This window comes from Rhinopithecus bieti, unplaced genomic scaffold, assembly GCF_001698545.2.
Source record: "Rhinopithecus bieti isolate Rb0 unplaced genomic scaffold, ASM169854v2 scaffold_61117, whole genome shotgun sequence".
NCBI classification, from domain to species: Eukaryota; Metazoa; Chordata; class Mammalia; order Primates; family Cercopithecidae; genus Rhinopithecus; species Rhinopithecus bieti.
In genome coordinates, this window is record NW_016824934.1 from 1,806,855 (window position 1) to 1,826,100 (window position 19,246).

Sequence of the window (19,246 nt, forward strand, 5' to 3'; positions counted from 1 at the left end):
AAAAAAAAGACTTGAGATAAAATGAATTTTTTAAGTCACAAATATTTTCTTAGATTCATGGGTAGTTTTCCCTAAGGTCTTCTTGGTCTCTTTAAACTGCATTGCTGGGTCTATGAACCCAAAGCTCCCACACCTGAGAGCTGCTCTTCCCTACAGATGCCATTTTATCTGTACCCCAAGAGAACAAAGGATAAATTAGAAACGGGATCATTTCGTTTGTCCAGTTATGAAATTTATTCCAAAACAGTGTGAAACGTGTTCCTTTTCTTTTTCTTTCTTTCTTTCTTTTTTTTTTTTTTTTTTTTTTTGGTAATGCCCCCTTAGTGTCAAGAAAGTAATCTTCAACAGCCCACATATAATAATTACTCCATAAGGTTTGTAGCTTGTGATGACAATGACCTAGGAATAGGAGAGACACATGGTATACTGAGCTATTATTGATACTAAGCCTCTGCTAAATTATGATGAATAAAAGTAGAACTCCTGAGGGTGAGCAGCCCTCTCTGGCTACAATCACTAATGTGCCCAGCACAGGCACCCTGCCTTAATAAACATCTAGCAGTTCTATGCAGAAGATTCCAATGTTTGGTGACCCACTTCTCGGTAAGCATCGTATCCCCATAGTATGCACAGTGTGGATCACAGATCTTGAACTTAGGATTCTCCAAAAATGGGTAAATCTCCTGTGCTTTTTAAAGGAGACACCCCTGGTTTAACATTATTTTTATTTAATAGAATCCCTGACTTGAGTAACTAATGAGTGAAGCTTCGTGTGGACTGTGCAGCCTGTACTATAGATGGTTGACAACGTGGAAATCCCGGGCCATCTTCCTGTGTCCAGGCTTCTTCTTCCAATGCCGGCTGTACGTCCATCTACGATGAGTCATAAGTAAACTCTATGTGCCTCACATTGGGTAGCAACTCAACAAATATCTATTTTTGGAATTAAATTAAAATTAATTCAACCAATATTAATGGCATGTCATTACAGGTGCTAAAGATACAATAGTGAACAAGGTAGGTCTAGTACCTATCCTTGTGGGACACAGATTTTGCCTTGGCTAGAATACATTTATACACATGAAGGGCAGAAGTCCTTTGATAACTTTGGTTATTTAAATTCTACAGTATAAATGTTCACATAATTAATTTTAACTTGTTTTTTTTTTTTTTCTTTTTTCTCCTTTTTGCGGAGAATGGGGTCTCAGGCAGTCTTGAACTTCTGGGCTCAAGCTATCCTCCTGCCTCCACCTCCCTAAGTGTTGGGATTACAGGTGTGAGCCACTGTGCCCGGTTCAGGTAATTAATTCTAAGCAGCAGGGAAAGAAAATAAAGTGTAACTGCCAAACCTCATATTAGTTACTTTACCAGCCTCTTCATCCTACCAAAGGTTTTGCCTGAATTATACACTAAGGTAATGAATTGACATGAATTGGGCACCTACTATGTGCCAGACCCATCATATGTGATACTCCATTAAGCCTAACAAATAGGTATCATTATTTCTGTTTTAGAGATGGAGTTCAGAGAGATTAATTTACCCAAGGACACACAGCCACCAAGTATCAGAACCAGCACTAGAAGCCAGGTTCATTTGACTTCAAAGCTTATGTTTTTTCTACTTAAACCATTCTGGGTCACCAAAAGCTAAAATGATTTGGTGAACCTCATCTTGCATTTTCTTACCATGCTCTGGAAATAAAGGCCTCTCATCCACAAACATAACAATTGGCATTGCTAACAGAGTTTATAGTACCTCTATGGCATCTTCTTCAATTCATGTGAGTAATAAGCACATTTAAGAATATTTTGCAGCCTTAAATTAGCAAATATTGCCATGTTAAGCATTAAAAAGAAAAACCTTGAGAGATCAAAATGAATAGGGTTTATATTATAATCTCATAGTTTCCTACCCTCATTTTTGGTATTTTGGTATTCCAACGAAAATAAAGATAACATAAACCAAGAAAGCGGTGCTTTGTGAATCACAGTGTTATTATTTTTAAAATATTTTCTTGCTTAAAGAACATGACAACTCTCAACATGTAGCTATAACTACTGGTAAATAATTGCTAATTGCAGGAGGAGGCTGATATTTTTAACAATATGATACATACATATAACATGTATATAATTTGTTTAAATTACTATTATATAAAACTATTTTTTAAGAATAAAAATCAACTGAAACAAAATTGAAATGGAGCCCTACCTCTGAACAGGGCTTTATTTGAGAAGAAAACCTAGAGATAGAATTCCGGTTTCCTTTTAACCACAAACATATATCCTGTAGCTGTGGAAGTCCAGTTGCCTAGACAAGGGGATTGGAGGCAATTACTCTGTATTCATTTAATCAGAAATCATATTGAGGCTTTCTTTGCACCCAGTCCATCCCACTGAAGTCCTCCAGAAGGTGGGTGCGGTTCAGAGAACACGATTTGGCCCATTGTGTTGAACACTATCCTGGACATATTGACTCAATGTGATTGGATTTCCTTTATTACCCTGAGGTGACACAGAAGAATGATAAAATCTATTATTGGACACAGTGCCATCCAGAAGAACCATCAAAATCTGACCTAAAGTAAAGGGTGGGGAGCAGGAGATCTGAATTTATCTCTTAAGGTAATATTTTAAAACACTGTTGACATTTTTTCTTCTCATGCTCATTTTAATATTTAAAAAAACCTCTTAAACCACAAAACATATTTCCTGTCCAGTTCTAAAAATAAAGCCGCCTAAATACTGCTGTGGATTTTTTTTTATTTAAAAAATTGCTTCTAGAATATAAATACATATGTTTGCTTCAGCCTGACCACCTGGAGTCACAGGTTTATAAATTGTATAAAAGAATATAGTGTTAAGATGTTTACTAAAAATTATTAATAGGTTTTCTGAGTTATATAATTTAACTTCCCTGAGACTATTTTATAAAAAGTATTACCTCCACTAACAAAATAATATGTTTTGCTTGATAGATTAGTCATGTACTCATACGACTCTACAGGTGTACTGGGCACATTATGGCATGCGGTTGGATGCCATGGAAACTCTAAGGAGGGTGTGGCCAGAGTGTGGGGGAACTTAATCAAAAACAGTTGTCAGCTGACTCTTTACTAATTTTGTTCTTCTCAGAATAAAGATGTCAGCTGTCCTTTTCTGCAAGACATTTCATTTAGAAGACTTTCCTGAAATACTTTCTTCCTGAAATAGACAGAACTGTAGGCCGATGTGTCATTTTAGTTAATCAAAACAAGTAGGCAAATTAGTCTCTTTTATTTTTTTAATGAATGTAATTTAACGGTATTTAATTTGCATACAGGAAAGTTCACCCAGGAAAAAAAAAAGTCTGCATTATAGCACTTTTGTAAACCTCAACAAAGCCCTTCATTAGGAGACCTAATTGATTTTTCCTACCCACCCCTGGGGGAAGAAAGCTATCACAGTACCTGCTTATTCACTCAGAGAAGAAATGGGTGTGCCTGGTGGTTCAAGCAGAGATTTGGGTTAAAAGTCCTGTGGCTCTGTTTTGCAGGGAGATCTTGGTCAATGCTTGCTTTGAGCATTCGGGAAACCTGTTTTTCTGAGCAATAGGAGAACATCGCTTGTCTGCTTGGTGTCCTCCCCATGGGCCCAATTTAGTTCAGCTTGCAGCCTTCACTGGAATTATTTTATTTCTTGACTATTTAAACCTGCCTTATTCCAAAAGAGGGATTTTGAGGCTTCTTATCGTGGCACATAGAATATACCATATAAAATGAATAGGAAAGTGAGGGCAGTTGGAAATTGGAAAGCCAGGAAAATATGATGAAGCCAGGAATAGGGGTCAGCAGAGAAAGTATATGTAACAGGGTCTCTTGTGGTTGTTAGAGTTAGGCCACACATTTGGCTCTGAGTTGCACAGGTGCTGGAGCAAAGAGAAAGAGAGGATCAACTCTAAGAGTTATAGTGCCGGGAAGTGGAAGCAACATCCCTTGATCTGCAGACCAGCTTTTGCTGGTGCTGAAACCTGACAATTTTTTCTGATGAGCCCTTGTAAATATGGCGCTGGGTGATGTAATGAACCAGCTCCTGAAAACGTCTTCCATAAATATGGCTCTTTTGTACAAGTCCTTCCATGCCAAAGGCCATAGCGTAAGTCTGTAAAGACAGTTCTTCAGGGGACTTTTCACTGAACTGACTTTCTCCAGTAATTCATTTTCTCTCAAAGATTCTCCAAGATCTTCTCCATCTTTTTCTTCTCACTTCCTCCCAAGTCTCATTCTGCTGCTCCTCTCCACCCCTCCCTTGTAGCGTTTAGGAGATTGGAAATATTTCACACTGGAAAGTCTCGGGAGACTGACATTGCCCTCCCTGCTGACAGAGAGGCTTGCCTTTGGACTCCTTGCCCTTTTAAGCAAGTAGGACATGGCACCTATGGGACAGTCATTTCCCATCAGCACTCATAACTCTGGGGCTTGCCATGATGATCCATCTCAGGTGATAAAATGCAGCCCAGGGAAGCGAAAGAGCTTGCCTGTGGCAAGTCAGCATCCTGCTTCCCATCCCACATGCAGCTCTTCTCCTTTCACGGTACTCATCCCATGCATGATAAAAAGAGCGGCCAGGCGCAGTGGCTCACGCTTGCAATCTCAGTATTTTGGGAAGCTGAGACAGGTGGATTACCTGAGGTCAGGAGTTTGAGACCAGCCTGGCCAACATGGTGAAGCCCCATCTCTCTAAAAATAGAAAAAGTAGCTGGGTGTGGTGGCTCATGCCTGTAATTCCAGCTACTAGGGAGGCTGAGGTGGGAGGATCACTTGAACCCAGGAAGTAGAGGGTGCAGTGAGCCAAGATCACGCCACTACACTCCAGCCTGGGCAACAGAGCGAGATAACAGTTTCTGGACCTTTTTTTTTTTTTTTTTTTTTCCGGTCAGTTCACAATCACTGCAGACATTTTCTTAACTGTGTCCTGTAGATGTGCAAGACATCATCACAAGGAATCAGAAGGCTGGTGTTTTTAAGACCCAGAAAATATCAAGCTGGTAAGATACCTTTCTGCATTAAAAAAACTCTCATTGAAATTGTTTTTCTTGATACTATGGATGGTTATTAAAATAATAACAGCTAACATTTATTGAGCACTTACTGTGTGTCAGGCACTGTTTTAAGCACTTTACAAGTATTATCTCATTTAATGCTCGCTGGAATACTATGAGGCAGACAAACACTCTCATTATCTCCAATTAAGAGATGAGAAAACAAGATAAGTATATTAAACACTGGGTAGGGGATGATTTATGATTAGACAGTATGAGGTTGGGAGAAGCCAGGCCCGGGAACTCCTTAAATGGCTCTCTTCCAGTGAGTCTCAGCCTAGGAGCAGTTTTGTCCCCAAGGGGACTTTTGGTATTCCCTGGAGACATTTTTTGTTGTTGTCATGACTTGGTAGGAGAGCGGGGAGTGTTGCTACTGGCATCTAGTGGTAGAGACCAGGGATTCCACTGAACATCCTATGTTGCATAGGACGCCCCCATACAACAAAGAAACATCTGGCCCAGAATGTCAATAGTGCCAACATTGAGAAACCCTGCTCTGTTCCATGATTTTAAAATAGTCTAGGTGTCCATTCCCTTTTACGTTCTGTTAATTCTTATACAAACTAGGGGGAATGCTTGCTCTTAACCAAAGCAGTGGTGGGTACTGTGATGCTACGTTTTATTTTTGCCCTGTTGGTAATGGATCTAGACAAGTGAGTAATCATTTCATAGTTTTCACATGAAATATCTGTATTTGTGTATTTTTTTCTCATTCATTTAACCGCAGACTTTATTAGAATAACTCCATGTTAAATTAATTGTTTTCTTTATTATTGTGAAGCCGTCATCCTTTGGTAGTTTGAATTTTCCCTATTGTGAAGACACTTTCCCACCCCAACTTCCCAGTTTGATTTTTTTTTATTGGTTATATAAACTATTCATTAACAGACAAGGCCTACAGACTTTTTTCTCTTGGACACACCCACGGTACAGCCCTGGCGGCCAGTGGTCTAGATGTGCTGGCCTCGGACACGAAAATAGCTACAATGCTTAAAAACCAAAGTGACGACACATGTTGGTGTGAGGCTATGGAATAGCAATAATTTTTTTCTCTTATATTAATTGGTGAATGTAATGAAGTGTCCATATATGTATTTTTAAATCCTGCTTAAAATGTTGGGAGTAGGCTGGTGGCACAGGGGACAGCATATTCTGTGTTTCTCATATAAATGAACAAACCACTTCTGTTTCCCAGAAAACCTGGGGTAGGTTGAGAGAAAGAGAACGGGTCTGCCATTACCTGTGGGGTCCCCGTTGTTAGGACAGCCTTTCCTTCACAGTGCAGAAAACCTGGGGTAGGTTGAGAGAAAGAGAACGGGTCTGGCATTACCTGTGGGGTCCCCGTTGTTAGGACAGCCTTTCCTTCACAGTGCAGGCGGCCTTATCCTTCCGGAGAGGACTTCATTTTTGGACATGATTTTCAACCTGGTCTTTTAGTTATCAATCAGAAGTGCATTTTCTGTGTTGTCCTCATTTACATTTATTTAATGTTTAAGGTCATTTGTGACCATTTGAGTGTATTTCAGCATATGGAATCAGGGAATAATAGATTTCAGCTTCATGCTGTGAAGAGAGATTGTGTTTTTACAAGACATAATGTTGTTTACTGGGTGTTAATAATCACTAATTAATAAACATATCTAGACTTCTAAAATGTTGCATTTTGAGGAATAAAAATGTCAAGTGTTAAAGTTATGGAGTGCAATAGTATTTTCTGTCATCTCTTCATAAAATAATTAAGTTACATAAAGAAGCAAAATGTCGTTGTTCAACAAAGGACGTATCCCAAATGCTTAATACATGGCCTTTGTTTCTATTTTTCTGTTCTCAAAACTGCTGTTTCTAGATATATTGTTCTGATATGTACCTGGACATATAGACTATATGACAATAATAGTCATATAGAAACTTCCAAGATGAGGGTGGGGTTTTTTTCCCATCTTTATCTCATACTAGTTGCGGTCAGTTTCTTTTCTTTTGACCCCTGCAAGCATTTTGTTCAAAGTCTACCAAAGCACTTTCTAGAGAACAGATAGATTGAGTTAGTCCTTGAAATGCCTTGATCTTATATTAAGGAGCAACTTGATCAGTTAACTATCAAGAAGCTAAGAGAAATGGCCAGCCACTGATGTAATAGTCAGTATTCTCCCTCCATCCACTGCCTTCCCACCCATAACCAGTACAATGTGATGAAAGTATTCGTTCCACGAGAGAAGAAATAAAAGGAAGCCATTCACAAAAGCGCTAAGATAGAGTTCAATACTCTTTTTTAGTACCTCAATGCATATGCAGAATTTCTCCTCCAAATTGGAGGTGTGGAATAACAGTAGCGACAGATAACTAAGAGGTAAATACTATAGCTATAAAGCCCACACGTGAGCCAAATATTTCTGCTATTAAAAGGCACTTCAAAGCTTGACATGAAGTTTGTAACAGCTGAATGTCTCTTATGACTTCATTTGCAAAGATGTATAAGCTGAAAGGAAAGTTGTGATATGAGAACTATGAGCCTAAGAAATGGTATATTAAAAAAAAAAAAAAAAAAAGCTGCCCAGAAATTTGACTGGCATCCAAGCTCCTGTTCCCACTACTCCGATGATGTTCTCCATAACTAACAGCATTTCTCCTACTACTGACCTCTTCCTACCTCTTACACAGGGGCAGACCCAGGTTGTGTGGGGCCTGAAACTTATTTTGAGGGCCCACTTAAGAAGAATGAATTCTATTATACCTTACTTTGATAAATTTTACAGAAATATATGACCATGTGAACACATTACTAGGGCTTCTCCAAGGGCCTTGGAAGGGGCCTTGCAAGAGGCCCTGACGCTGAACCTTCATTAGCTTCACAGTCAATCCACCTCTGCTCTCGTAAGCACCACCATCCTTGCCTAGAGTAACTCTTCTCTTAGCTACCAAACTTTCCTGCTCCCTCTATCTATTTTAATCATAGTCTGATTGTAGCTAAATGTGAAAGATGTGTTGGTGAAAGTCTGGAAGCCTTAGCCCTGGCTGAATCTAAGATCCACTTATATGAAGCATTATATTCATTACTTTTCAGCTTAATACAGTTATTTGGTTTATTTGTTGTCCATCCATGCAGCCATCCATTCACTTAACAAATATGCCCAAAGTACTCTGCTTTTGAGAATATAAATATGCAGTTATCAAAAATAATTCTTGAACAAAGGAAACCATGCTACTAAATATAGCTAGAGATTGATGAAAGAGCAAGGATATTTACAGTATCTCAATTGTTGGGTTTATCTAAAGCCGTCTTCAAAATTGTGACTGTTTAACAAAGAACCATTTGGAGCTTTTGACGTCTACGTATTTCTAGTTCTTCCAGAATTAGTGAATAGCGTCATTCTCTGGTTAATATTAGTTGAGAGTTACTAAAAAGTATATTAAATTTACCCTGCTGTGATGATGAAAGTAAGTTTCACTTAAGAGTGTATGTATCTTTGTGTGAAAGTTGCTAGTGAATTCAGGTTTATGACCTTTATTATTCTTTGATAAACCGTGAATTTTAGTAAACTAGGGAACTTATGTTAAGACTTTTTTAATAACCCAAACTTTACCTTTATGTAGGCCCTCAAGATTGGTTTTGGTCGCATTGCCCTATTGCTTTTAAAGATTTATACCTCCTCTGAGACTCAGTTTCCTTTAGAGGTTAAAATGGGGTTGTGGAAAATGATTTTTGAAAGGTACGTTCCAACCAAGTGGAATCCAGTGGCTGATTTTCCTGGGCCTTCTGCAGTCTGCCCTTGTATCCACATCTCATCTAGCTGCCGCCTCCTCTTTTGGTCACCCAGGCCTCCTCGCTTGCCTCTGACAGATATGATCTCTCCATCTCTCGTCTTTGCCATTCTTGTTTCCCTCCTCTTCTCCATCTAAATCCTTCCGTCTAGGATGGCTCCACTACCATTTTCCCCCTGCCTTCTCAGACTATCTCAGCCTACCCTAATTTTTTAAATTTCTGCTGCCCTTAGAACATTGAACACAGTTGAATATGGCATAGTCTCTTATTGTTCAAAACATATTGGCTTTGTTTCCATGTTCACTGGTTTATCAAGTTGTTGACAAATATTTTGATCACCTTCTGTTTGCCAAGTCCCATTATAGATGCTAGAGATGGAGTGGTAAACAAGATGGAAAAGGCCATGCCTTCTTGGAGTTTATGTCCTAGGGAGGGAAACAGATCGTTTTCTTGAAGGCAAGAATTCTGCTTAGTATGTTTTTGTACTCCCTGAAGCAATTAGTACACTTCATCCTTGGTATATGAAAGCTTTTAAAATTGGTATTTAGAGAACATTTTGAAAGACATGAATCCATAAGGCTTATGGAACCAAACCATTTTTAGTAGAGGAAAGTCAAGCTCTAGAGAATCAGACATCCGTTTCTACATCAGATAGCTGACTTTCATTTCAGTGTTGGCCTCTTCTCAGGCATGCACATGTAGTGTCTGTAGACACTAGTGTCTGTAGACAGTGTGAGGAGGCATTTATCTGTTCTTTGTCAGGTTGAAGAGGAAGGTTAGTAGAAGGTAACTGAGATAAGGAAGCTGAGGGCTCTCTTTAAGAAACTTTCTGATAAAATATACCTGTTAGTGAATTTTGCTAGAATTATAGTAACAGAATCCTGAAGACTGCTGAGAATTCTAGAGATGCCACACTCCTGTTTCCTTCTGTTGCTGTCTTGGCTATGACAAAATGAAATTATCATGTGTACTTTCTGTTACTAACATAACACTGTTGATTTGCTTAACAAGTTTATAGATGGGCTCATATCCCTACTATTTAGTGTTTTGCACTGAAGACACCAACTCCCATAAGATTAGCCAGTTTCAGCTATTTTGATAGAGTTATCCTTTTTGTATTAAAATGAGACACATTTTAAAATAGGAGGATGCTGTATTTTTAGGGACCCTCTTAAACTACAGTCAATTAAAAATTAAGGCCTTTTATTTTAGAATAACATTGTATTGATTCTTTGGATTTGCCCACTTCTATTTTTTACCAAGGTCAAAATCTCACTACCAAAAATAGGCCAGGTTCTGTATGCAAGTCAGACTGATGTATTCTCTGTGAAAATGTCTTCTGGTTTTAAGAGAGAAATCCTTCTCCCTTCCCAGAATTGTATATCACAGAAGTTACATATCAATAAAAATATTTTTATTTTCAAAGGAGTTCTTCACTAAAAAATAGAGCCATTTAAAAAGAATTTTTTAGAGAATGGTCACATGATAAATCATTGTTAAACAATCATTTATTTTTTACCTTAATAATGGACATTAGTTTGTTTTTGATATTTTGCTATTATAAACAATGCTGCAGTGAGACACATCTTTACATAAATTATACATTTGCAAGTGTGTCTATACAACAAATTTTCAGAAGTGGATTGCGTCAATTTGTACAACCCTACCAAACTGCATAATTTTTGTCAGTATAACTTTGTAATATATTTTCATATTTCATATTTACTAAGACAATATTTAACAAACTTGGAGTCTCTCTATGCAAGAACAGGTGTTCTCTTTTTATGTTTTTTAAAGTGTTTCACCAGCATTTTATTTCTCTTAAGTTTATTTTAGAGACTTTTTATTGGTCTTACAAATAAGATTTTTTCTTCCATTATATTTTCTACTTCCATTATGTTTTACTATGGGGTTTGGTATAATAAATGTTTAGTCACCTCAGTGGGTTATTGTTTTGAATATTTTGCAGGTTTATCCTCTTGAGTTTTCCAAGCAAACGATCACATCATCTGCAAATGATGACAACTGTAACTGCTTTCTAATTCTCATACCTCCTTTTTCTGTCTCTTGTATAATTTTATTGGATAAAAATTTCCACAATGATTATTAAATATTAGGCATCTTTGAGTCTGACTTTGTTGGGAATCTACTAAATTTTCACCCCATTAAGTATGCATTAGCTTTTGAGCTGAGATATATATGATATTTTTTATCTTCTTAAAATTTCTTAAGAGATGTTATCATAAGTAAATATGGAACTTTAGTAGATATCTTTTCAGCATCTATGGAGATGTTCAAATTGCTTTCCCTATTTTATTTATAGCTATGACAAATTATATCAACAGGTTTCCTAATATTAAAACATCTCTGCATTTCTAGTAGTTACTTGGTCACAGTGTTTTAATTCTTCTTTTAATATGCTTCTGTGTTCTAACAACAAATTATCTGAGATTTTTTAAAATTACAACTTTATTGAGATATAATTCACTTACTATACAAGTCACCCACTGAAAGCATATATAATTAAATGGCTTTTAGTATATTCACAGAGTTGTGCAAGCATCACAATCATTTTAGGGTATTTTCATCACCCCCAAAAGAAAGCTCATACTTGGCCAAATGTGCTGGCTCACACCTATAATCTTAGCACTTTGGGTTGCCAATGTGGGAGAATTGCTTGAGCCCAGGAGTTTGAGATCAGCCTGGGTAACATAGTGAAACCCCATCTATTGAAAAGAAAAGAAGAGGAGAGGAGAGGGGAGGGGAGGGGAGGGGAGGGGAGGGCCTCATACTCATCCCCCTTTCTCACTCCTCCTCCCTTCCAGGGTTAGGCAACCACTAATCTATGTTCTGTTGCTATGCCTTTGCTTATTCTGGACATTTCACATAAATGGAACTGTATAATATATGGTCTTTCACATCTGGAATCTATCGCTTAAAATAGTGTTTTTAAGGTTATTCATGTATAGCATGTATCAGGACATTTGTCATTTTTAGTACTGTTCCATTGTATGGATAGACCACACTTTATCCATTCATCAGCTGATGGACATTTGAGATGTTTCCTTTTTCTTTTTCTTTCTTTTTTTTTTTTTTTTTTTTTTTTTTTTTTTTTTTTTTTTGCTATTCTGGATAATGCTGCTATGAACATTTGTGTACACATTTTTGTGACAAGTTTCATTTCTCTTGGGTTTATATGGTCACATGGTAACTCTATATTTAACCTTTTGAGGACCTGCCAGACTATTTTTCAAAGTGGCTGAACCACTTTAAATTTTCTACCAAAAAGTATGTGATGTTTTCTGAGCTGTTTGCATTGATATTCATCAGTAAAATTGGTCCAGAATTTTCTTTATTGTGCGAACTTGTCCGATTTTAAATAGCATTGACGTGATAGCTATTTAAAATAATTTGGAAGTTTTTCTTATCTTTTGAACCACCTCTTAGTGGGTTGCCCTACACTAGATCATAATTCTAGATCAGAACAATTTTTACCTCATTATTTTGTGTGTGATATTTGGAGATACAGTGGCAAGAAAGAATAAAATTACATTAAAAAATGCACTGCACTTGAAAGTATGTAAGTTTGAAACATAAAAAAGGAAGAAAATGAAAACACCAAAAGCAATAAATAATTTTGTGATTTCATCTGAGACATATATAATGGTAATTTCTAGTCCATTCATTCTAATATTTTGTTGCCACTTTGTTTTGCAACTATGTAAGTTAATCAGCTGTCATAGGATCAGAGATACTTGAAATGGAAAATACAGTTAGTAAAATAATTAGTACCTTTCATTTCAAGGTCTTGAAACCCTTTCTAGTCCTCTTTAACCAGTGTAGAATATACTGGTCCCCAACATGAAGGGGGTCTGAATGTTAGGAAACTATCCCTCTTTTGGACTCTGAAATAAGTTCATTGCTGCTAAATTCCAAACAAAAACACAGAGTTGGGATCAGTTTTAAAGTCAGTCCAGAAAAATATAAGTGATACGCTGTAATAACAGTTCTCAAACTTTGTTCACAGAATCATTTGTATAGCTTCTTATGACACACATTCTTGAGCCCCACACCCTGAGAGACTGAGGCGGGCCTGGGGTTTTGCATTTCTAACAGGTAACTCTGATGTCTGGTCTGGAGCCCTCACTTGGGAACCACCAAACTAGAGTTCTCTCTGATATTTTCTCATTCAATTCTGTAGTGTTCCATAGATTTAAAGTTGTTCAGATTTTCTTGCCGGGCATGGTAGCTCATGCCTGTAATCCCAGCACTTTGGGAGGCCGAGGTGGGTGAATCACAAGGTCAGGAGTTCGAGACCAGCCTGGCCAAAATGGTGAAACCCCGCCTCCACTAAAAATAGAAAAATTAGCCGGGCGTGGTGGTGGGCGCCTGTAATCCCAGCTATTTGGGAGGCTGAGGCAGGAGAATTGCTTGAACCCGGGAGGTGGAGGTTGCAGTGAGCTGAGATCGCACCACTGCACTCCAGCCTGGGTGACAGAGCAAGACTCCATCTCAAAATAAATAAATAAAATAAATAAATAAATAAAAAATAAAGTTGTTCAGATTTCCATTCAGTAAAGCCACTTCCATTCACTGTATTTTCTTGCTTATTTTATTAGATGTTATGCACTTACAAAGAAAGGAAAGGACCTGACTTAAAGTCAGCTCTCAGATCAGCATTTCCATCTCTTCCTGATTCGATCTTGGGAGACTGTGTGCTTCCAGGAATGTATCCATTTCCTCTAGATTTTCTAATTTGTATGCATAGGGTTGTTCACAGTAGTCTCTGAGGATCTTTTACATTTCTGTGGGATCAGTTGTAATGTCACCTTTGTCGTTTCTGATTATGCTTATTTGAATCTTTATTTTTCTTTGTTAAGATAGCTAGGGGGGGTCTATCAATTTTTTTTTTTTTTTTTTTTTTTTGGAGACCAACTCTTGGTTTCATTGATCTTTTGTATGGATTTTCTATTTCTTAATCTGGGTGGTGGTTACAAGGGTGTTTGCCTGATAATAATTAAGGCATGTATTTATTCCATGTGGTTTACTGTGTCTTACTTCACAATACAACATGTCTTTTGTTTTTTTAAAAAAAAGCCATTTCAGTAGTTTCAGAGAGAGAAAAAGAGGTAGCCCTGACCTGAATGAGAGTGGAAAATGGTGAGCAAATATGGGGTCATTCCAGGGAAGTGACTGTATGTAGAATGTAAAATAGAGGCAGAGTAAGAGATAGCCATTTGGAAATTTACATTTGAGGTGGCAGTAGAACAGATATGTGACGGTAACTACTAGAGGTTAGAAATAAAAGTTCAAATCTCAGAAAAATATTGTGCTAGAAGATTTGGAGATCAAAAGCAAGTGATCAGAACATAACTATGGGAATTGGAAAGTCAGAAGAGAAGATGGCCAAGGACAGAATCTTAAAAAATGTCTGTGTGTCATGAGCAGTAAAAAGAGCCAGAAAGGTATACTAAGACGGGACTGGAAAGCGAGGTTGATGGCTTGGGGTGCTATGGTATAATACCACTTCTTTTTTTTTGAGACGGAGTCTCGCTCTGTCGCCCAGGCTGGAGTGCAGTGGCGCGATCTCCGCTCACTGCAAGCTCCGCCTCCCGGGTTCACGCCATTCTCCTGCCTCAGCCTCCCGAGTAGCTGGGACTACAGGTGCCCGCCACCACGCCCAGCTAATTTTTTGTATTTTTAGTAGAGATGGGGTTTCGCTGTGTTAGCCAGGACGGTCTTGATCTCCTGACCTCGTGATCCATCCGCCTTGGCCTCCCAAAGTGCTGGGATTACAGGTGTGAGCCACCGTGCCCGGCCAATACCACTTCTTAATGGAAGAAGTCCAAGAAAGCATTTCAAGGAGAGTGTGATCGGCTGCTGCAGATTACTGAAGGTAGGTCAGGCAGATTGCAAAGCAGTCCAATGACTGTCGAAAGAAAGGTCAGATCACAAGGACAGGTGAAGCAATGGGAGCGTCCACTCCCATAAGAATATTGGTGGCAAAGGGAGAGAAGTTGTGTGTGTGCTAAGGGGAAGCTGGGGTGGAAGAGTTGAGCGTGTGACCAGGCAAAGCCAGTACAGCCAAGAAAGAAGAAAGAAGTGGAGACAAGAAAGGGAGATGTTTGATGAGGCAAGGATCTAGATCAGGGCTTCTCAAAGTGTGGCCCCTGACCAGCACCGTCAGCATCAGTTGTATACTTGTTGGAAATGCATATTCCAAGGCCCCACCCCAGACCTACTCAATCAGAAACTCTGGGGTTGAAGCTCAGGAATTTGTATTTCAACAGACTGTCTAGGAATTATGATGTATGCCGAAGTTTGAAAACCACTAGGGAAGAGGAAGGGATGGTTTTATCCAGCACACAGATGGAGAAGCTCTCCTTAATGAGAAGAGTGACCCGACTTCCTTTTAGACAAGAGGAAAGGAGAAAAAGAAGAAGAGGAGAAAGATGGTATCAGATAGATAGCCTCAGGCTTTCTGTAAGGTCACCTGCTGAGAACAAAGACTTGGGATATTTGGGGAGCTTAAAGTGTGAATGTGTTCATTCCAGCCTCCAAACCCTGGCCTCTTCTTTAGGCTTTGTCTAATATGTTCTCTTGCTTCTTCATTCCCCATCCAGATCCTGCCTGTAAGATCACATGCAGTTCTACCTTCTTCAGGATACCTTCCCCAACTTGTCCAGTCCACAGTGATTACTCCTTTGGTAGTACCTTACTTACACAGGGCCATCTGTAATTCTTTTGTTTCATTTGAATGTCTTGTCTTCTGAATATGATTGTATGTTCCTTTTGACTATTATAATTTTGCTACTCGAGGAACATGTCCTCATTGTACTGCTGCTCACAACATCCACTGAGGTTTCAATAACATTTATAGATAAATGACTCCCAAATTAGAAAGTCAACAGATCAATATCCCCTGTCATTCTGAGTTTTCAATTCCAGATTTAGATGGTGTCCTTTTCTCTAAGTGTTTAAAACACTTTCTTAGAGAGGCTTCTACGATATGGAAGTTTAAAACTCTATAAAAGATAAGGAAAAGCAGAGGAGAAAGTGGCAAATAGGAAATCATTTGAAAGAAGAGAAGTGATTCACTGGTTTGGGTAAACACTGTAAATGACCCTCTACAAGAGTGAGCTGTGCCAACATAGACTTTGAGAAGTAACATAAAAGAAACTGTGGGAAAGTATACTGGAATCCTCTGTAAAGAATGCCTGTAATATCCATGCAAAGAACATGGCTGCCTGCCTTCCCTACTGCTGGTAAGATAGCTTGTTTTCGAGGTTCATTACATTTAGCAAGCATGATCAAGAATTCTATCAGTGCGTTTCTTTCACAAATACACAAGAAACTACCTTTTTAATAGCAGAGTTTAAAACCAGGACTCAGCCAGGCACCGTGGCCCACACCTGTAATCCCAGCACTTTGGGAGGCTGAGGCGGGCGGATCACTTGAGGCCAGGAGTTTGAGACCAGGCTGGCCAACATGGCAAAACCCCATCTCTACTAAAAGTACAAAAATTAGCCGGGCATGGTAGCACATGCCTGTAATTCCAGCTACTAGGGAGGCTGAGGCAGGAGAATTGCTTGAACCCAGGGGACAGAGGTTGCAGTAAGCTGAGATTGCACCACTGCACTCCACCCTGGGCGACAAAGCGAAACCCTGTCTCAGAAAACAAACAAACAAACAAATGAAAAACGGGACTCACTCCCCTACAAACAGGAGCCTGAAAATATAAAGGTAAACAAAGAATACTAAACATGAGAATATGAGAAAATAAATTCTTTAAATCTCTATAGGGAGAGTTATCTGTGATCACTGCAATGAAATACAAATTAAGGCGAATCTGTTTGACATTCGGTTTTATTACAAACTTGAAACAGAGACTATCTGTTTGAGAAATTCTTTTAGTGTGAGTTTTGCATTACAGGTAACATCCTATCAGAAATTGACTTGGTTTTGTTTTTCAGATTGAAACCCCAAACTTAAAGCCAGAATGAAATGATATAAGTTAGTACAAGAATAAGGGAAGGGAAACTAATATTTCTTGAGCACCTATAATGTGGTTTCATTTACTCTATCTCATTCAATTCTTAATGAGACCTGTGATGCAACTCTTACTGTCTATTTTTTACAGATGAGGGCAATGATACTCAGCATCTCTCATCTTCACTGGCTTGTGTTTGAACTCAGAGCTATCTAGCTACAAAGTCCATGTATTCTTTCTGCTATACTATACCTGTTAAACTTCGCAGGTTTGGCATGTCCATAGCTGTTACGATTTTTCTTTATTTTTAAAATTAGAGACAGGATTTTGCCTTGTCATCCAGGCTGGAGTACAGTGACAAGATCATAGCTCACTGTAACCTCAAATTCCTGGGCACAAGTGATCCTCCTGTCTCAGACTCCTGAGTAGCTAGGATTAAAGGTACATACCACCACAACTGGCTAATTTTTAAATTTTTTTGTAGACAGAGGAGTCTCGCTATTTTGCTTAGGCTGGTCTCAAACTCTTGGCCTCAAGCAATCCTCCCACCTTGGCCTCTCAAAGTGCTGGGATTACAGGCATGAGCCATAGTGCCCAGCTAAGATTTTTCTAAAACATGGAGAATTCTATAATGATTATTGATTTTGTAATATTTCTGCCTACAAAATTGTATTTCACTTTGTAATGAATTTTGAATGGAAATAAGATTTTAATATTATGATGAAATAAAATGGAGACAATATAAATTTTACTTTGGTGTCAGTTTAATTACAAGCAACATGTTGACGTGATTTGATGTCTGGTAGAACCATCCTTTACCTGTCTTCACACATGAATGTTGTGCCTTAGATGGTAAAACTTATATAGGTAAGGGTCCTACTTATATGTGCCCTGCTCTTTTTCAGAAAGCATTTTCTGTTTAGTTTGTTTAAGAAACAGTTGTGTAGCTGGGACTATAGGAACATGTCACCATGCCCAGCTTAGAGTTTTAATTTGAATTTCCCTAGTGACTAATGATGTTGAATATATTTTCATGTACTTATTTGCCATTCACATATCTTCTCTGGTGAAGTGTCTGTTCAAATGCTTTGCCCATTTAAAAAAAAAAATGGGTTGCTTATTTTTCTTATCATTGACATACTCTGAGAGTTCTTTATATGTTCTGGATATCAGCTCTATATCAGATACTGTATATGATTTGCCATTTTCTCCCAGCTGATAGCTTGTCTTTTCATTCTCCTCACAGGATCTTTCAAAGTGCAAATGTTTTTAATTTTAATAAAGTCTAATTTACCAATTTGTTCTTTTAAGGATCATGACTCTTGTGTGTGTCTAAGAAATCTTTGCCTAACTCAAGGTTACAAAGATTTTCTCCTGCATTTTTATCTACAAGTTTTATAGTTTTAGGTCTTACATTTAGGTTCATGACTCATTTTGCATCAATATTTGCATATGGTCTGAGATACAGTTTGAGGTTCTGTTTAAAAAAATGGAGATTCAATTGTTAAAACATCATTTCATCCTTTGCTCACCAAATTGCCTCTATTTACTTGGGTCTTATTTAATTTCTCTCATCCATTGTCAGAATTATCTTAAGTGTTTCATATTTTTATGCTATTATAAACAGAATGGTTTCTTAATGCTGTTGTAAATGGTATAAAATTGGAAATTCCAACTTCCAATTATTTATTGATTTTATGAAGAAGTACAACTGATTCTTGTACATTGATCGGGTATCCCACAATCCTATTAAACTCACTTATTAGTTCTAGAAGCTTATTTTTGTATATCTCTTTATACAAAAAGGGACTGTAATCTCCAGTGCAGTGTTGAAGAATGAAAGAAAACATACTTTTCTTATGCCTGATGTTAGGGAGAAAGCATCAGGTCTTTCACCATTAAGTATGATGTTAACTATAGGTTTTTCATAGATGACTTTTTTTCAGGCCAAAGAATTTCCTTTCTATTTTAGGTTACTGAAAGTTTTAGCAGGAATAGACATTAAACTTTGTCAGAAGCATTTTCTGCCTTTATTGAGATGACCATATGTTTTTTCTTTTGTGGCTTGCTAATATAGTAGATTATACTGATCAATTTTCAAATGTTAAACCAACCTTCTTATATATATATATATATCGGCCTACTATATATAGTATATTTTTTTTTTTTCTTTTTTCTTTTTTCTTTTTTTCGGTGAGACAGAGTCTCGCTCTGTCGCCCGAGGCTGGAGTGCAGTGGCCAGATCTCAGCTCACTGGCAAGCTCCGGCCTCCCGGTTACGGTTTAGCCATTCTCTCTGCCTCAGCCTCCCTAGTAGCTGGGACTACAGGGGCCCACTACCTTGCCTGGCTAGTTTTTTGTGTTTTTTAGTAGAGATGGGGTTTCACCGTGTTAGCCAGGATGGTCTCGATCTCCTG

General features: G+C 38.1%; 1 protein-coding gene across 2 annotated transcripts in view; it reads left to right on the plus strand.

Annotated features, from left to right (window-relative positions):
• The window catches only part of CAMKMT (calmodulin-lysine N-methyltransferase), a 422,283-nt gene that overhangs the window by 361,720 nt on the left and 41,317 nt on the right, over positions 1-19,246 (plus strand). For both annotated transcript variants that reach the window (XM_017862708.1, XM_017862709.1), the window contains exon 7: positions 4,960-5,026. In XM_017862708.1, the coding sequence (XP_017718197.1) occupies positions 4,960-5,026 (67 nt within the window). The remainder of the gene's footprint in view (positions 1-4,959; positions 5,027-19,246) is intronic.